The sequence below is a fragment of the Schistocerca piceifrons genome, chromosome 3 (genome assembly GCF_021461385.2).
Source record: "Schistocerca piceifrons isolate TAMUIC-IGC-003096 chromosome 3, iqSchPice1.1, whole genome shotgun sequence".
Classification (NCBI taxonomy): Eukaryota; Metazoa; Arthropoda; class Insecta; order Orthoptera; family Acrididae; genus Schistocerca; species Schistocerca piceifrons.
Window position 1 is genome coordinate 578,492,113 of NC_060140.1, and position 25,428 is coordinate 578,517,540.

Genomic DNA, 25,428 nt, shown 5'->3' on the forward strand with positions numbered 1-25,428 from the left:
GCCTTGGCACACATTTTCTAAATGCAGTGGTTTTTTTAAATATTTACTGAATTCTTTCCCGGCATTAGCTATGGAACACAAGACTGTCTCTGTTAGCATAAAATGGTTAAATATTGCCAAGCCAACCTGAACGTTTAATTATCATTGACAAAACACACTTCACTATACGTTTAAGTTATTTGCTTTAGAAATTGAAAGATCCAACAGATTAACAACTTCAACGTTAATTATCCGCCTATGAATGCACAAATGTAAAACCTGTAATAAATTCAGTCAGCCTCAGGATCGCTATAGAAGAAAAATATTTCGTAATTCACTGCTAATTTTACCTGCTCCCGATTTATGGGTTTGGTTAATTTTATAGTGGAACAATTTTTTAAATGTGCCGCCGCTACAAATCATTCGGTCGCGGCACAGCCCAGCAACACCAACGATAATCGCTAAAAGTGCTGAAAATTCTTTAAAGAAATATTATAGATGACATGGGCAAGCTAATTTACATTAGTAATACACAATTTTGATAAATTATAATGTATTTAGACCATAACAATAATTAAAATTACACACCTTTATAATTTCTCCTCTAATGGCAGCTAAAGATAGATACAGACAAAAGAAGTCTACTCATTCATATAATGCTACGTCACAGGTTCCTCTCTCTCTCAGCTCTCGAGGAAGACGACAAAGAATGCACATGATGTAGTGCTTTTTATACTACTGCTGATTTTGAATATCTCTTTGTAATCTTACAATATTATTTTCCTCTGTGGCTATATTTTACATTTTTTCAACGCAGATATTAACATATTTCATAATTAAATTATGAGTATAGAAATATTACAATCATAAATACATCGAGAATATTATTACAGAAAATATTACAATAATAACCAATGTCCTTTATACAAAATTAAATAATATTTTTTGTTAAACAATTAAAGTACATACGAATTGCTTCATAGCGGCGTACATAGTACAATTAAATGTCATTTCATTTTATTAATAGTGTGTGTGCTGCCAGTGAACGTTGCAGTGTGATACCTGGTTGCATGTGTGGTGTTGATGTTTTTGTTTGTGATTTGTTGCCCCTGCCTGTTAGTCGATGATGAATGTGCTCTTTCTCCCGCTGAGCCCTTGCTGTCTGATGGGCGGCAGTGAGGTCTTGCTCAAGTTGGGCAGTGAGCTGGGTGGAAATGTCGATGGGAAGAGTTGGCACCTCCAGGTCTTGCTGAGGGCAATTGTGTGTGCGTGTGTGTGTGTGTGTGTGTGTGTGTGTGTGTGTGTGTATGCAGGGAAGATCAGCCACCTTCCCTGCAAAAGTATATTTTTTATTAAGGCATGGTTGTGGGTGCACAACAATTTTTGTGGGTTCATGACAATTTTGATTTTCTTCCAAAAATAACAATTTTGCTTTTTCATGAGAATATGATAGATTTTGTGTGCCTACAGGAGGGTGGGGGGGGGGGGGGGGGAGGGGAGGACTGTCCCTATGAACTATCTTGCGTGATGTGCAATGCGCGGCACAAGAGAATGCAGGAAGAAGAGAGCAGCCTACAGTGTGCAAGGTTTTCCAACATGAACATGGCACATAGAATTTGAAAGGAGAAAGAAGTGAGAAAAATGAGAACAGTGAAGCATGACGAGGTCATTCTTTCTTGGAAACAATGGGCAAGAGAAGAGGCCATAATATATATCGCTACGTTCTAGTAAGATGCATTACACAGGATTGTGTATGGTTATTATCAATACAAGGAGTAATCTATGTTAAAAAGGTGTTTTTTTTAAGCATTAATTGAAGCACAGTTATTTAATGGGTGTGTCCACCCCGATAGCCGAGTGGTCAGCGTGACAGATTGCTGTTCTATGGACCCGGGTTTGATTCCCGGCTAGGTCAGGGATTTTCTCCACTCAGGGACTGGGTGTTGTGTTGTCATCATCATCATCATTTCATCCCCATCCAGCGCACAGGTCGCCCAATGTGGCGTCGAATGTAATAAGACCTGCACCAAGGTGGTCAGACCTGCGCCGCAAGAGACCTCCCGGTCAATGATGCCAAATGCTCATTTCCATTTAATGGGAGTAAGTCAGCTCCTCTAAACTGTTTTTTCGGTATGATTTCTGGCACAAAACATTTTTGTGGTGGATGGTTATCATTGAGGGAAGTGATATAGTGTCCTAGATTTGCCAGTATGTGCATGCTGTAGAGGCATTTCATTGTTACAATATTGTTTGGTGTGATGGGACATGAGTTAATGCATATCTCACAAGGCAGTAAGCTGGGTGGACTGCACAGCTGAAGGAACAACTAAAGTCCGATAGGAAAGGAAAGGGGGCAGGATAATTGTCCTTCACATTGGCTCGCCTCTTAGCTTTGCTCCAGATCCTTTATTGCTGTTTTGTTCCTGAAAGCGAGGTGGCTACCATGAGAACTCAAGAGTTTTTATGCAAAGGTTATCCATTTCAATACAAAATATTCCCTGAATTAAGAGTAATGCTTGAGGCATCATACTACTTCATTGTGTCAGAGCTCTGAAAATGCAGTAGGGGAAATAAGATATTTTGCTTTGGAGGCAGAGAAATATTCTAGTGGAGAAAACTGAAATTGTCATGAATAAAAGGCTGAGTTAATGAAAGTTTGTAAAACTGTACAGGTAAAGAAACTAATTCTACCAGGTCAATGAATCTGGTGTAGCTTTCTCGATACTACACTTGTTTCAATCCTTTTGAACTTAATGAGCCTATGAAAAGCTATGTGCCAAGGAACAATAAAAAGTTCATCCTCAGTGAGTTGCAAATGACGATGAAATGTTATTGCAGGAGCTACGCCCCCAGGACTGAGCTTGTGTTGTGAGCTACACCAGGATGTATTCAAGGAAACAGGTCTGGGAAGTGTTGTTGTAGGAACAAACCAAAGATATGGAGATTTCCATCAGCTCCAACACCAATTCTAGGTCAAAGAAAGAGGATATGATGATTCTTCCCTTCCAAACTGATTACTCCATAATTGTTTGTATTTATAAAATATTCATTGACATAAGTACGTAGTTAGGTATTATTGTTTTTATTGCTTAACAAGGCTTCTGCAATGGCTGTTTAATGACCATATGCTTGCTGAAAGTGGGCTTGGCACACTCAGTTTGGTCTGGCAACAGCACTCCCTTGCATTGTAATCAGAATTGTCAAAAGTCTCATGTTATTTTAACTGCACAGTAGCAAAAACATTTCTGAAGTGAAATTAACTAGTCTGCATCTGTAACTTCATACTTTTTTCTTATTATTACAGGAAGAAGTTAATCCCTCTGCAGCGCAAGATTGAACGAAGAGAGCGAAGGAAAGAAGTTAAAGCACTTGTTGCAGCAAGACTTGATACTGCAATAGAGAAAGAACTTATAAATAGACTGAGGCAGGGTGTGGTAAGAATCAGAACTTTTTTATTTATGTTTTTTTTTATTCTGTAGTGACAAATAAATCCAATTATTATAAAAGATAACATTCAATTTCATAGTTTTTACTCATAAAACGCACATGGCAGTACTAAACAGAAATAAATTAATGTTAATTTTACTCTGTTTTGGAAAATACAGGCTAATTATAGTTAAAGTTCCTGTTTTAAAACACTGTACAAAACAGGAACAATGCTAAGAATGATGCCAATTTTGAACAGAATATTATTGAAGGAGGGGGGGGGGGGGGGAGTAATGAGGGGGTGGGGAGGAAAGTAATGAAAATTTTAGCACTAAATGACTCCATATGTGACATAACGTAAATGGGTTCAGCTACAACTAATAGATGAATCACAATACAATGGCGGTGGTGTGAGATGCATATAGAACCAACTGTGCTGTGCAACATACATGATGGCATCAGTTTGGCATTCATCAGTTGTGGCACTGTTAATTAGGTAAGCCCATCCACTATGGCAAGGTTGTACCACATTGAATGAGAAAAATCCTTTTTTAGTTGTCCTGAGGCAAATACCACATAAAAAGCGACAATGAAATCAGTTTTTAACTGGCCTGAGTCTAAAAATCACATAAAAAGTGGGAATAATATCAGTTTTAACTGTCATGAAGCTGGCACAAGACATGTTCAATATGCTGTACAGTTTTCTGCCACAAGTGGAAATTGAGCAACAGCATGATGCAAAAGAGATCATAATGGCTTGGGGGTCAAGTTAAGAATGCATTGCTCAGTGTATGCCTTCAATTGAAATGTGTTTGTGATCAGATTGCTGAATACAGCATTTTTAAGTTTTTTAAGTTTACACAGCTGCCAGAAGTCAACAGGTTTAAGATCAGGTGATTTTGATGGCCAGGCTGTAAGGAAATGACAGCTGATAATTGTAGCATTTTCAAAAAGCTGTTTGCAGCAGCTGCTTCACTGGCTGTACCAAGGTCAGAGCAGTACCACTTTGGATAAAAATGATCCTACAAAATCAACCACACCGTTGAAGGGTTTGAATGACTTTGGTGCACAAAAGACTCTCATTGCGTTTACCAGAGGTGGTGCAGGTAACAGGACCCGTAGGACCCATAGCTCTATGGTAAACAGTGCTATCAGCCCACACTGTAGAGTTATCTTTTTAGAATGAAACAGTACCAGTTGATGTGCAAGCAGAGTTTCCTAGCCCATATTCTGTAATTTTGTATATTGACTTGTCCTTCGAGATGGATATGGGCTTTGTGTGCCCACAGAAAGTTCCGTGGCTATTCGTTGTGTACTTCCACGTGAGCAAGAAACTCTAGAGCATACTTTTGTCTTACTGGCTGGTCAGCACAAAGCAACTCCTGAACATGGGTAATTTTGTAAGGATAGCAATGCAGGATGTTTCGTAGCATTTTATGTGCTGTGCTCACAGGTGTGTCCAAAGCTCCAGTAATTCCCTATGCACTGCATGTTTGCACACCACCACTAAACCCCTCCTGCAGTGCTGTGGCCATATCTCATACTGACAGAGGATCAGTTGTTTTCCTCCCTCTGCAACATTGTACTTGAAAAGAACCTGTCACTTTGAATTTCATAATCATTCTCCCAAAAACCATGGCAGACATCTGACCAACACCTTTTTTCATACCATTGAGTGTCCAGAACTTTTACAGGGCTACTGGTGCACAGTCACCTTTCTTGTAAAAGAGCTTACCAAGCAGCACCTGAGACTGTTATGACAAGCATCTCAGATGCAAACTGAGGAACATTCGTGTACCCTGCCTCTTATATTTTGTGTATTCTGCCACTTACAGCACCATCTAGTGGTAATATTTTCATAAATTTTTTGTGTTTCTGTAATGTTTCTTTCCTCCTCAATTACACTGTGTGCAAATTTACTGTCATTCTGAGCAGCAGATCTCGTTTTACAGTATTTTGAAATTGCAACTGAATTATATATGCCCATTGTAATTGTTTCCACTTCTTTACTACATTAACATGTTGATATTGTATTTGGGAAAGAGGTGTTATTATAAGCTTGCTCTTTATTTTGTTATACTGCCCTTTCCAATTTTGTTGGCAATAATGTACTAACAGTAAGTGATTCAGATTGCTGAATGATTAGTATATACTCCAGTGTGTAACCAAAATGGGTGGCCTCAGATGAGGTGAAAAAATGAAAGCAATATAAAGGGTGGTGCAAAGAACACATAAATTTGACTTGTATATTATTAGTGGTGGGAATGGAATGTCGCAGTGAGGGATGTGTTGTTTTGGAGTGTCCTGTTTCAGTAGCAATGGCACAGTGGACCGTGCACTGTAGCATTTTCACTGTTGAACATTTCTTCAAAGGTAATGGCCCTGTCATCACATTTGAATGGCTTTTCCGTATGTGCTTCAGTGCTCCGCGAAATAGTTAGGTACCTGATCGCAACATGATATTGCATTGGGGTGTCTCTTTTTTGCATGACTGGATCAGTTGCCTGATCATTCTCGCATGGTGCAATTGCAGGGAAATGTTGATAGAGTAAGAGCATTTGTTCTTCAAAGTCCTCACTGCTCCACTAGGCAGCATGTTCCAACTCTGGACTTGGTTTGTCGCTCGCTGCAGTGTGTCCTGAAGGATGAGTTACATTTTCATTCTTACAATATTTTGATCGTGCAGAAGATTCACAATTGTGATTGTGATGAATAGAGACAGTTTTGTGAGAGAATGCTTGATGATGATGATGATGATGATGATGATGATGATTGAAATATGCTATCCCAGCTAAGACACAAAGTTGAAATATGCTCACTATTTTTATTTACTTAAATTTGGCATATTTCGTGACAGTACCTTTTCCGTTAGATGTTTACAAGGCGATATTGGTCTTGGCTTCAGTTGTCTAGGGGAAGTATGATTCCACAATGCATCTTTGTCGGCTGCAGAAATGACCTGGTTCAATGTGTTTGCCTCATTTTTGGTGCTTCAAATACCATTTCTTCGAATGTAGTTTCTTCTTAAAGTTTATATAAAAAAAATAGTAACATAATTCAAAATTATTTATGACGGCGACCTGCACATCGTTCTACCGTCAACACACACCAAGAGTTAACTGCCGACTGACTACAGTCAAAGACGACTCCAGCGTCAAAGACATTTTACACAACACACAAGCTTCCACTTGTAATCAGTCTCTTTGATATTCTTTGTCACATCTACTAATAGTAGTCAATATGCTGTCACTCTCAAAAATATAAGTAAATTAACATATAATAAGGCAGATTATAATAAAAAATGCTGACAAAAAATATAAGAAAACATTTACAATTTGGCATCGACAAATCCGGTAAAAAATAACACATCTCCCAGATCCATTACAACTGCTCCCCAGGGCTTTTGTTGTTATGAACATATACAACAAAATCCCGACCACACTCAGTAATGGATCTGTATTACACAATTAGTACATTAATGATGCAGTCTGATAACCTCTTCCAAATTTGGACTCTTTGAATCTGTGAACTTGTTACTGGCTGTTGTTGCAATGATACTTCCCCATCAATCTCATACACAAAAAATTCAAGTAAAGAAATTATTTAACATGACAAATATACACGGTATAAAACATACATGAGAAATATTCTAACATACAGCATACAGATTGAAAATAATAGAAAGGTAAAACTCATTTCCTAGAATAAGATTTAAATTTTTTTTTCATATTAATGTTAATTTCATTATGCTTACATATTGTACAGTAAAAATGATACTGGACATGTATAGTGTAGTGTTTTTTAATTTACTTCCGATTTTTTAAAATTTTTTTACTCATGTTTTTTTGTTTTGTATATTTTTTAAAATTTTTTTACTCATGTTTTTTGTTTTGTATATTTTTTGCTTATGATTTTCTTTTTAAAATTTTTTATTTTTTACTCATGTTTTTTGTGTTTTTTTGCTTATGATTTTCTTCTTTTAGTACAGCTAAAGATACATCAGTATTATCTAAATTTTTTGCAATTATTTATGTACACTTGCCTTTCTACTACAATATTACTACAAGTCACATTCTTGTGAAGAGTACTTTCGCTCCCCACAACATCAGTATAAACAACAATAAATTGCTCATATATCATGAGACTTTATCTAAAATTAGTTTTGAAACTTATACCTTTGCATGCATGTCCTCACGTGCATGCCTTCACCCACAGGGAAGACTTAGCTTCCAAAAATTAGAAAAAATTCATAAATGCTCACTAGGGAGACTTTTTTTGTTTGTAAAAGAGTAAAAATAAATCTTTCTCTCGTTCTTTGTTACAACAGTGTTTTTTCATCAGTTTCAATTAACATGTGACTTCAAATTATTAATTTATACATGCAAATATACATACTTGGTTGTACAGGTAGTTTTGTTCTAACAAGCATATTCCAGTGGAGGACTTTTGTTTTAGATGAAAATAGGTTACTTAAATTTTGAAATTATGATTTCTGTTTATACAGTTTTACTCCATCTTTTTTCGAAACCACTACTAGAGGATTATTATATGCACTGATACTCCTTTCTATTATATTACACCCTTCCATCTTTTTGATATTTCAATACTGTATGGTTTTATGAAAAATGGTTCATGAGGTTTTACCTGAAGCTCACACTGATAACCCTTTACCCTACCAGGTATGTCACTGAAAGCATCACTGTATTCCCACAGCAGATTTTCTAACTGTTGTTTTTGCTTCCCAGATAAATTTTGTGTTTCTGAAATTTTCAAATTTACTAAATTCCCAAATTCAACTTCATCAGTATCAAATCTATGAGTTTCAATATTCTCCAATCTATTTTCTTTTAGTAAATTGATACTGTCAAAATTTCCATTACTCTGATCACCAAGTGTGTCCACAAAATTTGTCTGAATGTATTCCCTTTCACTAGTTTCTATCAAAAGTTTTCTTCCAACCCAATCAAATGCTATATTTACTTTTACTATCCAATTCATACCCAAAAGAAAATCCTCATTAAATTCCTGAATTACAAACCATCCATGTGTGAACAACTTGCCTTCAATTAAAAATGTCACTAAAGCCTGGCTTTTTACCAATTTACTACTCTTCCCAGTAGCACCTTTTATCTTTACCCCAACAACTGGCATTTCAACAAAATCTTTCCCCACTTTCAATTTCTTGCTTACCTTTCAGATATTCCCGAGATCTCACTTCCTGTATCAATTAAACATTTACCAATCCATGACCCAATTTGAACTTATATATAAGGACTGCAAAGTTGATCACTTTTCTCAGAACCTGTATCCTCATGTAATAAATCACTTTCAATTTCCCCAAACCTACACTTATCAGAATCATATGGTATATCATTACATGTATTATTTGTCACAGTTATAAAATTTGCACAAGATACAAAATTGTCATTAGTACTCTCTATTATCTCAAATAGCCAAGAATTTTCGTCCAAATCACATTGTATACTATTGAAGTACTTATCCTTCAGCTTTTCAAAAATAAAATATCTCATCTTTTTCCACCACTCAGGACATACAGTTTCACATACATTAATAAGCATCTTTCTAAAGTTCTTGTCAAAAGAAATAGTTTCACTGTTCAGCCATAGATTCATAAGAAATGTGTGTGTGTCATTAGTATCTGTAAAAGTTTCACTTATGCTAGAAGTTATACATGCGTCATCATTATTTGTGTAGTCAGATTCTTTACCAACAACATCAAAATTCACACTTTCACATACACCCAGCTTGTGAGCCTTATTCATCCTGGTAACATCCCTGGGAATTTCTGTAATATTCTCACTATTTAATCCATTTTCAACCAAGTGTATACCCAACTCCCTATTTAAACTAATGAAACACCTTTCCTCAACATCATCATCAATACCATTACTATCATTATCAACTTTATCATCATCATCATCATCATCATTATTATACATATTCAGGTCATACACATTCAAATTATCCCCTAAAATATTATTTCCCCTTTCTAAAGTTACCAGATCCCATTCACCAATATTTTCATTCTCACAGCATGTATTCTCTCTTTCATTCACACACGTCTCTGAACTACTACAAATTGCATCATCTGACAAAGTGTTGCTCTTTTCTGCCCAAGTGTAAAACTCTGTCAAATTAAATGAATCACAATTACTTTTATCTACTGTATGTTCTTGTGTACTGAAAATTTTATCTGTATCAATATCATCATTATTTTCCTCTTGAAATTTCTTCAATAAGCAGCAACTAATGACCTCATGTGATAGCTTAGGTTTGGAACTATCATGTTTTGGTTTATGATAGTCACATCCATTGGTCCTTTCATCATGCTCACCTTCTGCCTCAATCTTGCGGACCTTCAAGGGGGCGTCTACTCGTTTTTTATTTCCTGAATTGCAACTTGTTCCTGCTTGAACTGCTGATTGTGGTTCTGCCAATGTCTCTGATCAACATTTCTGTTCCCATTCCTATGCCAAACATTACCTGATTGTTGGTAGTTTCTATTGTACTGATCTCTAGCAAAATTTCTGTGATTTTGATCCCTAAAGTGTTCTCTATTTTGTTGATTATTTCTGTGAAAATGTTGTTCTTGTTTTGGATGAAAATTATGGTCCTTCTTTTGAAAATTGTTATATCCCCCTGAATTTTGACTGACACCATGATAATTGTTTTGTTCCCTTGTTGGAAAGTTATCATTTCCACAATTTTGATCATTACCTTTCTGAGTAAACCCACTGTGTGTTCTTGTTTTTACCCTATCCAACTTTTCAATATAATTGAGAAACTGCTCTACATTACTATCAGGACAATGAACTAAACTCAACTGCATTGCTGATGGCAATCTTCTCTTTAAGGTATCAATTTTGATCAAGTCATCCAAAGGTTTTGTTAAATGAATAAGTTTTTGAAGTTCACTTTTGCAAAATTGTTTCATGCTCCCATCTGATTCTCTATAGTTTCTCCCATTCAAAAATTCACTTTTGATTCTAGTTTGTTTAAGATCATCCCAAAATTTTTCCAGAAATTTTGATTCAAATTCTGAAAAGGTCATCCTCAAAGTTACAATCTGGTTTGCCAAAGTCAGAGCTTCCCCTTCCAAGAATTTTTTCACAAATTTAATTTTCATATCATCTGGTGAGTGAGGTAAAAAACAATCCTTACAATACTGTATAAAATCAACGGGATGTAAGGGTCCATCTACCGAAAAGTACTTCACTGGAATATTAGATACAAGATTGCATGTGTTGACATTGTGATTTTTGCTTTGAAATTCAATGTCAAAACTTTCAATTTTTTCGCTAAGTTCTTCGACATATTTTTTGTTTTCTAAATCATTGCACTCTACTTTTTTTTCTAGAGTAACCAAACGATTGTCAGTTTTTTGTACTACATTTTTTACTAAAACTTTTGTGTTCTCATCCAACTTTTTAATTTCTCCTTTTATCTCATTAAAATCAATTAAATTTCTTTCCCTATCTGCCAGTAACTCATTTTTTACGGTATTAATTTCATCGCTCAATTTAGCATCAATTTCATTTACTTTTGCTTCCACAGATTCAATTTTTTCCTCAACACTGCCAACTCTGTTCGAAAGTTCACCCACTTGGGTATTGACTGCTTGGACTTGCAACAAAATGTTATCAATTTTTTCATCCCAGTAAATCTTATTGTTGTCAACTGATTGTTTAATTTCTTTCGTGAAATTTACAAGAAAACTTTTTAAATCAAACTGATTGGTTCTTTCTGTTTCATTTGACCTGTCCTGATTTTCGAAGTCTATTAAATTACTACTTTCTATTTTAGGCACAATACTCTCGAAAATCTCATTGTCAAGAAAAATCTCATTGTGAAGAAAAAAATTTATACACAACAGTACAAAACAAGATAAAAATATTGTTTTGACAAAATACGAGGGTTTTGTGACTTATCTGGAACACTCTTCTACTGTTGCAAATCCACGTTTTCCATCCGTGTGATTGTTGACCAAAATTCTTGAAATTACTTCTTCTGTCGTGAACTACATTTTTTGCCGAAACATTTCTTCTCCTAAACTTTTACTTCCCAATGAACACAAATACTGTAACACACATTCTGAAAAAACTGGTATTAACACACACAAATTTTCTTCCTCGTAGCACTGTCTAAGATCACGTGAACACAGTATCCTGGCTGAGCCCCCAGTTGAAATATGCTATCCCGGCTAAGACACAAAGTTGAAATATGCTCAATATTTTTATTTACTTAAATTTGGCATATTTCGTGACAGTACCTTTTTCGTTAGATGTTTACAAGGTGATATTGGTCTTGGCTTCAGTTGTCTAGTGGAAGTATGATTCCACAATGCGTCTTTGTCGGCTGCAGAAATGACCTGGTTCAATGTGTTTGCCTCATTTTTGGTGCTTCAAATACAATTTCTTCGAATGTAGTTTCTTCTTAAAGTTTATATAAAAAAAATAGTAATATAATTCAAAATTATTCATGACGGCGACCTGCACATCGTTCTACCGTCAACACACACCAAGAGTTAACTGCCGACTGACTACAGTCAAAGACGACTCCAGCGTCAAAGACATTTTACACAACACACAAGCTTCCACTTGTAATCAGTCTCTTTGATATTCTTTGTCACATCTACTAATAGTAATCAATATGCTGTCACACTCAAAAATATAAGTAAATTAAAATATAATAAGGCAAACTATAACAAAAAATTCTGACAAAAAATATAAGAAAACATTTACAATTTGGTATCGACAAATCCGGTAAAAAATAACACATCTCCCAGATCCATTACATGGTGATGATTATGATGATGATTAGTGAGGAAGCATTCTTTCACTTAGACGGTTATGTAAAGAAACAAAACTGTCACTATTGGGCAGCAGACAACCCACAAGAGATGTGTGAAAAACCACTGCACAGTGCAAAAGTGAGTGTGGTGTGGAGTGTCCAAAGTAGGAATCGTTGGGCTTTTTTTTTGAAGAAGGTGTTGGTAGTGTAACAGTGAGTCCTGCATGTTATTTTGCAATGCTGTGCAATTCCATACGGCCACAACTGGACACTATAGTGATGAACATGGCAGACATTTAGTTCCAACAAGATGCATCCACGGCCCACATGGTTAATGGTTCCATGGCAGTTGTTCGAGAAATGGTTCCCCAACATTTCAGCGATGTCCACTTGCCAGCATGCTTGCCAGATTTGTCGGTTTGTGACTTCTTTTCACGGGGTTACCTAAAAAGTAAAGTGTACTGCAATAAACTTCGTACACTCAAAAAGACCGGGAAGCTGCATTACGTCAAGAAATTGCTGCTGTTTCATGTGACGTCTTGACGAAAGTGGTGATGAACTTCAAACAAAGACTTTTAATGTGTATTCATGAAGAAGGCTGCTAACTGCCTGACGTTATCTTTAAAAAATCGAATACATGACAGCTCATAAATTGGATACATTACCAATTATAGTGATGTGACTACATTTTGCACGTGAACAAATCAGAGCCAGTTATACTAGTTTGAAATCCATGCATTCTTTTTGAAACCCATGCATTCTTTTTGAGCCTCCATGTGCTTCCTTGACAAGAGGTATTATAATAACTCTGTGTTATTTAAAGGGGTTTTTCATGTGAAGACATTTCAGCTCTCGAGCTAACAAACACCAAGTGTGATAGTCTGGGTTACGGTGCTTTGATGACATTGTAACAGCAGGCATGTTCTATTGCCCAAGGTACTTGCCTTCATTCAGGTAACTCAAAATGCAGTATTTTACCAATACAATGCCCAGACAATTGAACGCACAAGCATGTTTCAAACTACATTGGGCATATTGCGTCTTGTCTAACTGTATATTTGCTTGACATTATTAGCTGTTTTTTGTCACAGGCCTCCAGCAATTGTTGTTAATGCTTCGTTATTTGGAAAAAAAAGTTATGTTAATGGAAATTCCACACGAACATTTCCAGGCCTTCTTTTTATTCCATACTACAAGGATTAGAGGCTCTCATTGTTGTGTTCTGCCAGGTGGAACATTCACTATTCCTGATTTGTAGCAGCTCTGTTGTAGTAGTAAATCCTATCGACAGAGTCTTCACTTTTGGAAATGATAAACTTGCACGGTGTAAAATTAGGGATGATGAGCAGGTGCTCAAGAACTTTGAAGCCTTTTGAACTTAACTAGGTGTATTTTTTTAAAAAAAATGATAAACTAGAGCATTGCTGTGCTGTAGGAACTAGAACAGATGGTTTTAAATAGGGGACCTATGGTTTGACGTAGAATCTGAACCATGTGTTGCTTCTAGCAACTCCTCATATCATTGAGCCGTGAAGGCTAGGTTAAAACGAAGATTAGAAAATCTGTTGTTCAACTGAGATTCAATCCTGTAACCTCATTGGTTCCCAGGCATTTGCTTTACTGCTAGCCCACCAGGCCCAACATGTATGGAGATAATTCATCTATAGGTTTTGATGAGAGATATAGCAAGGATGTGCCACATCTCGCTGTATCTCTGTTTGCATTGACTTAGAAGCTTAAATTTTTTACATTGCCAAAGAACAGTAGACCTTGCTATTTGACATAAATTTCAACTTGATATCCCTACCTGTTCCTGAGAAAAAGAAGTCTTAACAGCTGGACAGACACACAATGAAGTGATTCAGTAAGGGTTCCATTATAACTGATGGAGATATGGAACCAAAAAAAATGAAGTTTTTTCTTGACAAAGATTTTTGCTCAACAGCATCTGTAGAACGTAATTTCAAACACACTTGATTGAAAAATCACTGTCATGTGCCTGCAGCAGTAATATTCAGTTACAAGGGAACTGTGTCCCATCAACATCCATTTTGTCCAGGTTTTTGGTATAAGTAGCAGTTGGCACAGCTGCTGGGGGAAAAAAAAAGGTCAGGTGAGGTACGAGCAGTTTGTTAGCAATTTCTTGGCAGCAGGTAGCACAGTGAAGAGACTTCACAATGGCAATCCAAGGGTCTTGGGGTCAAGCCACTGTACTGGTACAATCCTCACTCCCCTTACCTACACTGCAAATAAACAGAAATAATGCTCAATATGTTGTATATATGAGGATTGGAACGTAAATAGTGGCAACTATTTATTCACAACTGGTACAAAAGAGTTACATTCTTTTACTGTCCTTCAGAGTAGTCACCATCATTGTGTAGAACCCGTTGCCAGCAATGTGGAAGGCGTAGTATACCTTTAGCAGAGCCTGTTGTGTTGATGGTGCGATTGGAGCAGTCTACTGCCTGGTGACTCTCTGGAACAGTTCTGAAGCGAATGCCACAAAGTGGTTCCTTCATCTTTGGAATCAAGCCAAAGTCACAAGGACTTAAGTCTGGGGAGTATGGTGGATGGTACAGTACTTCCCAGTCCCATCGGCTGAACAGAGCAGCCACAGCTTGCACTGTATGCACCCATGCATTGTCATGCAAAATGATGCGTGGGTTTCGCAGAAAGTGTTGCTGCTTCTTTCGCAAAGCAGGTTGCAGGTGATGCTCCAAAAATGAATGGTAATAATACTTAAGTCCTTGTGACTTTGATTTGATTCTGAAGATGAAGGAAAAACTTCATGGCATTCACTTCAGAGCTGTTCCAGAGATTCAACAGGCAGTAGACCTCTCCATTTGCACCGTCAACAGAACAGACTCTGCTAACGGTATACTAAGCCTTCCACATTGCTGGCAATGGGTTCTACACAATGCTGGTGACTACTTTGAAGGACAGTAACAGGTGCAAACATGTAACACTTTTGTATCAGTTATGAATAAATAGTTGCCACTATTTAAGTTCCAACCCTTGTATTAATATCTTCATAAAAGGCACAAAAAGGAAAGGCAAAAGAAAATTGGACTTGCAAGTAATTTCCAACAAAGGATAGTATTTACAATGTCCATGAGGACTCTGCAAATAAATTTCCAGGTATGGATAGTAATTAAAGCATATGTGCTTTTGTATTCTGTTAGTTTCAATCTGACTTTCGAGCAACCCTCGGCTGCTGCACATGAACAATAGATTTCCCTGTTTTTATGATGAATATCACTTCAATACATGTAAATCATCTGTAATACAATGAAAAAATCTAATTTTACGTATGAAGGTCTCATGTATGCTTTACACTCCCTGCCTGGAAATTTATTTGCAATTCCAAATTTTTCTTTTCCTTCACTTTTCATACTGTTAATGAAAGTATCAATGATTACAATATAAGTAACATAATAATTTAAAATTAAAAAATAAGAGGTTCTGCTAAGGGACTTCACTCCACAACCCTCGGATTACCAATCTGAAGTCTTTTCGCTGTGCCAACCACTGACTGGAATCTGCTCTAACATAAATGACTCATGCATTGTCTGATCCCTGTCAAAAATACTATACTAAAAGTGCTAAATGCTTGGATATCAGGAGCTCCCACTTCTGTCACCTTCACTTATGCCCAAGCCATGTATATACCCTAAGTTTGGATGAAATCAGTGATGATGACTAGGTGCGGTCCCATTGTTAGCCAAATACATTACTAACAAAAATTTTTGCCGTGTCATTACTTCATAAGACACATTGTGCTACTTGCTTGTCAGAAGGTAGGGCTCAAACAAAAACAAATAATCTTTTCCTTAGTGTCGTCTTGCAGAATGATGTCAGTTACAAATGCAGGCTGGTCCGTAGATTGATTCTTCTATGCAATGGTATTATCATAGCAGTCTTCGTGCACTAGTTTCCGTACTGCAGGAACTTTTCAGTGATGCATGGCATGAGCAGAGAGATTAAAGGTATTGATTTGATTGATTTGATTTCAACAGGGGAGCTAAAACAGCTTAGGTCTAACCTGCCACTGCCCACACCGAAACTATTTTTATTGTGCGGTATCGCTCCCTGTATATCTAGTAAAGCCAACCAGTGCCCTTGAATAGTGCAAGGAGTCCCTCTACCAGTTTTTTGTTAGACACAATTTCTTCAGGTCTAGTTGTCCCGAAGATTCTGTATCTTTTACTCTCCAATGCCATGCATTCAAAGATTAGGTGTGATGCAGTTTCTTCACCCTCATCACAGATCCTACATTTAGGGTCCTCTTCCATTATACCCATTTTTTGTAGGTGTTTTTTGAAGTTCCCATGGCCGGTCATCAGTCCAGTCATGAGTTTGCTCTCTTTCCTGTTCAATCCCAGGATTACAGAGCTTCTTTTAAAACATGACTTGGGCATCATTACCTTACCATGTTTTTGTTTATGGACCTTGGTCCAATATCCTATGTACTGTTTCCTAAGCCAGTTCCGTAGTTCTAATTTGATCATAGCCTTGGTGATTGTCAAGACAGGTTCCGGTCCAACAAATGGAGTTGTTGCCCCCATCCTAGCCAGTCTATTGGCTTGTTCATTGCCACAGATCCCTGAGTGGCCAGGGACCCACACTAGGTACACCCTATTGCTTCTCCCTAGCTCCACCAGAACCCTGTGGCAATCTGCAACAATCTTAGATCTTGTTGCAGGAGCTGCCAATGATTTCAGGGCTGCCTGGCTGTCTGAATAGATGTAGATGCTACGATCATTGTAGCACCTACTCATATTCTCCTCCACACATGCTCTGATTGCAGTAATTTCGACTTGGAATACAGAGGCCATTTTCCCTAGAGAGATGCTGCTCTCCAGTCTTGGCTGAACTCTGTGCAACCCTGCCCCAACGCCTTGATCTGTTTTCAGTGAACCAGACGATGTCCCCCGTACGGTGTTGAACTGTTTTCTCCCACTGCTCCCTACTTCCAATTATTATGTTGTACGGCTTGTCGAAGCAGTTAGGAGTTGTTATATAGTCAGCGGGCATTTCCCCAGCCATACCTATATTTACCTCATTCAGTATGTTAGTGTGTGATTCTGGATATCCAAATGAGACCCAGTTTTGGCCAGTTTTAAGTCTGTATGCCCCAGCTGCTGTCTCCATCTTAACCCAAAGGTGAAGTGGAGGCATGTCCAGCATGGCTTCCATTCCAGCGGTTGGTGTGCTGCTAATTTCGCCCGTTATGGCTAAGCAGGCCAATCTCTGCACCTTAGCAAGCTCTTTAGCAGCAACCCACTGTTGTACCTTCTTCCACCACACTATAGCCCCATAGGAAATCCTAGGTCTAACCACTGTGATGTATATCCAGTGCATACCCCTGAGGCTTTGGCCCCAGTTTTTGCCGCAAGCCCTCCTAGTACTAACTAAAGTGCTTTTTGCCTTGGAGCAGGTGCTCTTAATATGAGGGGTCCAAGTTAGCTTCTCATCCAAGGTTACCCCTAGATATTTCACTGTCCTCTTCACAGGTAGAGTTTCATCGAAGAGCTTTAGATTCCAACTTGCATGCTGAATATGTCTCTCGTAAATGGCACCATGACAGTCTTCTTAGGATTAACTCTCAGATCCTGTTTAATGCACCATTTTTGCACAATGTCCAACCCTCCTTGTGCCATATTCCTGACTGTCAGTGAATTTGCCAAGGTCATCTGCTTATCCTTGGCAGAAGCATTGTCTGGAATTTAGTTTCTCAATGAGTTCGTTCACCACTAGATTCCACACTAGAGGAGACAAAACTCCTCCATGTGGGCAACCTCTAGTTGTCTTCCATAAAATCACGGGAGAACTGCCGGATATCAGTAACGTCCTGCCACGATATTTTGGTGCAGGGTCTTCTGGCCATCTTCAGGTGAGTGCCACTGTAGTAGTACTGGCGGGTATGCGCTGAGCTCCGCTATTTAAAGCCTTCTGAGGTGACAGTGCGCATGCACTGCTCAGCGTGCACATTTATAACGGCTTCGTGCGCTGCGCCTCGCGCTCTCCACTGTGAAAGCCAGGCGTGTCGGTATCAGGTCGATTTCCATCTTTATGCAGATAACTACGTCGGCTACGAAGTTTCTCTATAACAGGATTCCAAGCAGAGTTTAGCTGATAACCGCTATCTCGATTGATGAGAGTCTCGTTGTCAGACAATCTTATTTCCACAGATTCATTGATAATCGAGCTCCAAAAGTTTGATGTATGGGCCAAAATTTTTGTGTCATTGTAATTCATGGAATGGTCCGTGGAATTATAAAGATGGAAATCGACCTGATACTGACACGCCAGGCTTCCACAATGGAGGGCGCGAGGCGCAGCGCACGGAGCCGTTATGAACGCGCACGCTGAGTAGTGCATGCGCAGTGTCACCTCAGAAGGCTTTAAATAGCGGAGCTCAGATCGTACTCGCCAGTACTACTACAGTGCACTCACCTGAAGATGGCCAGAAGACTCTGCGCCGAAATATCGTGGCAGGACGTTACTGATATCCGGCAGTTCTCCCGTGTTTTTATGGAACAATCAGTATGCCGGGAAAGCTTTAAACATCACCTCTAGTTGTCTTAATTACCATCTTTTCATTCATCATGGTAGCCTCTACCTTCCTTCCACTAAGCATGGCTCTGGTCTACCTACAGATAGTGGTCCCCAGATCGTGCACCTCTGCTGCCCTTACCATGGAATCGAAGGTCGTGTTACTAAAGGCCCCCTCGATATCCAGGAAGATGCAGAGGGCTATTTCTTGGAAGTGAAGTGCTTCTTCCACCTCCCCGACAAGTTGGTGGAGAGCTGTTTCACATGATTTACCTGGTTGGTATGCGTGTTGGTTCAGGTGTAGAGGGACCCTGCATAGCCTCCTCTCCCCAACGTATACATTAACCAGTTTTTCCAGTGTTTTGAGAACGGAGGAGGACAGACTGATTGGTCTCATATCCTTGGCCTTGGTATGATCAATTCTCCCTGGCTTTGGAATGAAGGCAACCTTCACTGCCATCGAAGCATTCGGAATGATTTCTACTGCTAGGCTAACCCTGAATAGCCTGTGTTGGACTCTTATAAGCTTTCCTCCTGCCTATTACAGAAGAACTGGCAAAATTACATCTGGGCCAGGGACTTGAACGGCTGGAATGTTCCCACTGCCCGCTGGATTTGGTTGGAGTTCACACACTTCTTGGCCGATTCCCAGTCCTCTCTTTGAGTGTCTGAGAACCATTGTCTCTCTGGGGTCACATACTGGTCTGTGTTATCCGGCAGAGCATATTGAGGAAAGTGAGTTTTGATGAGGAATTCCAGCATTTCATGTGCTGTCTTTGTATATTCCCCATCCTCCTTCTTCAACGTACCTCCTGGATTACTTGGTACTCTAGTGAGAATCTTGTGAAGTCTGGCTTATGCAGCCATGCCTTCCACTTCCTCACAGAATGCCTTCCTGGATGCCTCCTTTGCTTGTCTTATTGCAAGGTTGTAACTGACAAGGGCCTCAAGATATTTAGCCCATTGTCCTTTGCGTCTCACAATATTAAACAGTCTCCGTACCTGTTTTCTTTGCATTTCCAATTTGTTATTCCACCAAGGAACACTCCTATTTGTGCACTTCCTGGTGATTGTGCAGTTGTCTTGATATGAGGTCACTATGGCACGCGTAACAGTCTCTGCTACTTCCTCAAATTCTACTGGCTTCCTTATCGTGGTTTTAATTTCCGATAAGCCTAAGTCAAGGTCCCTCCTATGTGTCTCCCAGTCTGTTTTCCTGGGATTTCTGTAAGTCATGGTCTGTCTGATTCCCATTTCAACCTTGAATTTAATGTACATGTGGTCCGATGAGGATGGCTCCAACACCACATGCCATTGTTTGACATAGCTACCCATCGTCATGGAACCAAATGTTACGTCAATTACTTCTTCTCTTCTGCTATTCCTGAATGTAGGTTCATTGCCTCTATTCAGGACCTCTAATTTGTTAGCTAAGAGGAATTCAAGAAGGTACTCACCTCTACTGTTGGTGTCCTTGCTGCCCCACACTAGGTTGTGGGCATTGACGTCGCATCCCACCAGCAGTTGGTCACCTTGCCGATGGCAAGTCTCTACCAGTCTCCTCACCTCCAAGGGAGGGGGAGAACTGTCTTCGTAAGGAAGGTATGCTGAGGCCAAGACAATTTCCCTCGTGATACCTTCCTCACATTGCTGCATTTTGATGGTCACTAAGTCCCTAGAGCAGAAATCCATCATTGGCAGGAAAGAAATGCCGTTTCTATCATAGATGCATGTTCTGGAGTTTCTTAGATTTCTAGCATAGATCAGTTTACCTCCAGTGCCTCCGAGGCCCGATACACCCCCTTTGTATAAATAGGGTTCTTGTATCCGGGCCACGTCCACTTCCTGCCGCCCCAGGCAGCAGAGGCCTCTTTACTGTGCTGCAGATTAATCTGCAGCACCTCCAGGCTCCGTCTTACTGCCATCTTTGAGGTCTTTGAGAACCCTGACGGTGACCTGCGAGAACCCTAAAAACAGTTTCAGGTCCTGCTCCCACATCACCTTCAGGGACTTCTCACCTAACTCCACCACCAGGGTTTGTCCTTCCGGAGCAATCTTCTGGTTAATCACTCTCCAGTCTTCTGTCGGGACTTTTGGGTTTTGCGCCCCTATTTTCCTGAACAGAGTCTTTGGAGAGACTTCCTTAAGGATCTTGGGTACCCATAATGATATCTTTGCGGTCTTAAGAAGCTCCTCTGCTGTCTTGACCAGCAGCTTTGCATCTTCTCACGGGGATATCATGGGCACCTTGTCCTTGAGCCATTCTACTGTGTGCACCCCCTCACAGACAAAAATGAGTGCACCATGGTCTAGATAGACCCTCCTGAAGTGGGACCTGGACCAGCATCCCCCCCAATCTTTTCAAAGAGGGCCATCTGTACTAGTTCCTCCTGCTGTGAGGTAATGGCCACCAGTGGATAATCTTCCTGGATAACTGCCATCCTAAAAACTAAGACTGCAGTACTATAGGTCTGTTTCCCGATTTCTTGCCTCAGTTTTTTCTGGACTCGCTTATCCAGGGAGGAGGGAGTCTTTGATTCCTCCCTTATCCGCTTACTACCTGTCTCTGACATTGTGGGGGTCTGCGTGTCCCCTTCAACCTGAGACAGTTTTTTCCTGGGGGTCTTGGGTTCTAGTCCCTTTACTTCTCTCCATTTGTGTTTAGGAAGCCATTCTTTTCCTTCCTTTTCCCTCTGTTCCCTGAGTAGCTTCCTCCTTTGGGCCCCAGACAAGCCTTTGATCTTAATCTGGTCTAGCTTCTCGGTTACAGTTCCCACTTCTGGCTCAGGTCTAGACCCTGATTCAGTAGTGGAAGTGCCTTCCATTGGTTCAGTCCCCGAAGTTTGGGTTTCTGAGGTCTCAATTTGCTCCTCAGTTTCTTTTTCTGTAATGGTGTCCATGTTGGTCCCACGAGATTTGGGGATCTAGAAGGTCCACACCACAAATATCCCGTGCGGTGTAAGGCTAATTACTCAGGGAGGTCGCCCGGTATCCCTGAGGCTCTGTTTGCGACACATCTTCCCATAGGCCACGCACCCCTCAGCACGGATCGCATCACACCTTGGGTTGGGTCAGGGAATAGGGTAGGACTAGGAGTGGATAGGGAAGAGGGGACGTTGTGGGACCCTCTTACTCTGATCCATCGGCTGAGGCCTTTCCGGCAGTAGGTCCTCTACCTTCGGCATAGCTCTCAGCTTCCCGCGGATACGCAAGCCTCTCCACCCGCACGGACAGTGCTTCGTCAAAGTGGTGTCCCCCAGAGAGGGATTAAAGGTATTACTCTAAATTTCTCTGAAGCATTTGAATATTGTAGATTGATGTGGGTGACTAATTTTTTCAAAGCAAAATTGTATCGAATAACTGTTCACACTCATCTTTCTTATACTGTGACATTTCGTGATGCTAACCGCTCTAAAAGTGTGGCAAAACTAAAGATATTTTGAGTAGAAGTGGTAAAGTAGTATTTTATTTACTTTTTTTTAGTTTGTAACGGAGTTCCTATTTTCTTTAACTATCAGGGAATTGTATATAAAAGCTATATGTAATTGTTTTGGAGTTCCTTATTGAAGATACTAGAAATGAAAAAAGTCTACAAGGTAATTGCTACTCTTATATTCATACACCGATGTCTTACAGCATTTTGAGGAAAAAGGTATTCATTGCACAGAAGCAGGTAATAAAGACACATGATGACCATGCTTGAACCTCTAGTAAACAGTTCTTCTAACAGTAGGACTTGTTGACAACAGCTTTATAGTACATTTGATCCTGTATGGAGTTTGTCAGTGTGACACAGAAAGGTGTAATATAATGTAACTGAATAGACAAAAAAAAAAAAAAAAAAAAATCCATTCACCAAGCGGCACCAGGAGAACATGCACAAAAGTTAACAAAATGTGCAAGCTTTTGGAGCCAGTTGTTCCTTTTTCTGGTGTCAGGGTTGAAGGGCAGAGAAGAGGGATGAAGCGAAAGGACTGGCATGAGGTTTAGGAACTGAGGAGAATTATGGAAAAGTCGTTCAGAACCCCACCCATAGGAGACTTACTGAGCGGGGGGCGGGGGGGGGGGGGGGGCAGGTATAAGAGGAGGAGAAACCAGTTGTTGGGGACTGTACTGGATGAGTCTTGAAAACCTGAGAGCTTAAAGGTTGAAGAGGGGGTAATAAGCAAGACAGAGGTTACTGACAAAATATTGTGCAAGAGAAGAGCAGGAAGGTAAGTATGTAATACATAGTAGAGGTGGGGACGGGGAAAAATAGACAAATTAGAAAATAAAAGATATGGAAAACTAAAAGGGAGTGAAGAAAAGAATAGTTACTGAGAAGAAATGTTGACATAGAAGAAATTAACATAAATGAAGGCCACTTTGATGGCGAGAATCAAGGGCATGTAACACCAATTCTCATGTGCATAGTTTGAGAAACTGGTGTCGGAGGGGTAGGGGGGGGGGGGAGGGGGAGAACAGGCACCGATGTCATAACTGTCACTTTGTAGAGCTGGCCCTGCAACAAGATATTGTGTGTTGCCAGTCTATGCTCATTCATCCAAACTGATAACAACTTGGTGGTAGTCATACCAATGTGCACTAAAGAGCCAAAGAAACTGGTGCACCTGCTTAATATTGTGTAGGTTCCAAGCAGGCTTGCAAAAGTGCTGGAACACGAAGTGGCATGGACTCAACTAATGTCTAAAGTAGTGCTGGAGGGAACTGACACCATTAATCCTGCTGGGCTGTCCATAAATCCCAAGAGTACAAGGGGTGGAGATCTATTCCGAACAGCACTTTATAAGGCGTACAAGATATGTTCAATAATGTTAATGTCTGGGGAGTTTGGTGGCCAGTGGAAGTGTTTAAACTCAGAAGAGTGTTGCTGGATCCACTCTGTAGCAATTCTGGACTTGTGGGGTGTTGTATTGTCTTGCTGGAATTGCCCAAGTCCGTCAAAATGCGACAACGGACATGAACAGGTGCAGGTGATCAGACAGGATGCTTACGTGTGTGTCATCTGTTAGTCGTATTTAGACATATCAGGAGTCCCACATCAGTCGAACTGCACACACCCCATACCATTACAGAGCCCCCACCAGCTCGGACAGTCCCCTGTTGTCTCCATACCTGTACATATCCATCCGCTTGTTACAACTTAAATTGAGGCTAGTCCGACCAGGCAACATGTTTCCAGTCATCAACAGTCCAATGTTTGTGTTGACAGGCCCAGTCGAAGCATAAAGCTTTGTGTCGTACAGTCATCCATGGTACGAGTCGGCCTTCAGTTCCGAAAGCCCGTATCGATGATATTTTGTTAAGTGGTTCGCACACTGTCACTTGTTGATGACCCAGCATAGAAATCTGTAGCAATTTGTGGAAGAGTTGCACTTCTGTCATGTTGAACGTTTCTCTTCAGTTGTCATTGGTCTCATTCTTGCAGGATCTTTTTCCGACTACAGCGATGTCAGATATTCAATGTTTTACCAGATTCCTGATACTCACAGTACACTCATGAAATGGTTATATGGGAAAATCCACACTTGATCGCTACCTCAGAGATGCTGTGTCCCACTGCTTGTGCACTGACTGTAACACCATGTTCAAACTCACTTAGATCTTCATAACTTGCCATTGTAGCAGCAGTCACCAATCTATCAACTGCGCCAGACACTTGTCTTACATAGCCGTTGCTGTCAGCAGCGCTGTATTCTGCCTTTTTACATATCTCTGTATTTGAATACTTCACATACTTCACTTGGTATATGCAGATGGATATGTGTGTGTGTGCGAGTGTATACCTGTCCTTTTTTCCCCCTAAGGTAATCTTTCCGCTCCCGGGATTGGAATGACTCCTTACCCTCTCCCTTAAAACCCACATCCTTTCGTCTTTCCCTCTCCTTCCCTCTTTCCTGACGAAGCAACCGTTTGTTGTGAAAGCTTGAATTTTGTGTGTATGTTTGTGTGTCTATCGACCTGCCAACGCTTTTGTTTGGTAAGTCTAATCATCTTTGTTTTTTGAATACTTCACATGCCGTACTAGTTTCTTTGGTGTTTCAGTGTAGAAGGCCAAATAGTGTTTACATAATAGCTGGTATAGGAAATGCGTCTTTTTACAAATGGCTCTCAATTCGACAGTACATGTTTTGCCAGTTACAGGGCCGGTATATGTTTTGGTAGGAGGCTTAAAGAGGGCAAGTCTTACCTTAGGGACAGTAACAGGTGTAGGAGCCATATGGGAGGGCAATGGATGCAGAAGGAGCATAAGGCTTGATAAGGATATTGTGGAAATCGGGGGATGTGATGAAAAGCTGTTCTAGATGTGATGAGCAGAATATCAGGCAGAATGGACTTCATTTAAAGACATGATTTTAGGAAGTCATAGCCTTGCCAAAGTAGGTGATTAATACATTGAAGACCAGGATAGTACTGAGTGACAAGAGGTATACTCCTAAGTTATTTTTTTGGAGGTATCAGCGGTACCAGGATTGAATGTGATGGCCTTGGAAATCTGCTTTTGTACTGGGCTGATGGGATAATTACATCCAAGGAAGACAAAGGGGAGAATTATGTTTTGTCAGTAGTCTCTGTTGTGCTAATTACCCTATCTTCTACTCTTTAAGCTCTGAGGTTTTCATATCTTGCCTAGTGCAGCCTCTAACAACCAGT

At 39.8% G+C, this 25,428-nt stretch overlaps 1 protein-coding gene across 1 annotated transcript in view; it reads left to right on the forward strand.

Moving 5' to 3' along the window:
• Window positions 1-25,428, forward strand: part of LOC124788239 (protein MAK16 homolog) — a 69,391-nt gene that overhangs the window by 31,593 nt on the left and 12,370 nt on the right. Inside the window, exon 5 of the mRNA XM_047255422.1 lies at window positions 3,284-3,413. Within this exon, the coding sequence (XP_047111378.1) occupies window positions 3,284-3,413 (130 nt within the window). The remainder of the gene's footprint in view (window positions 1-3,283; window positions 3,414-25,428) is intronic.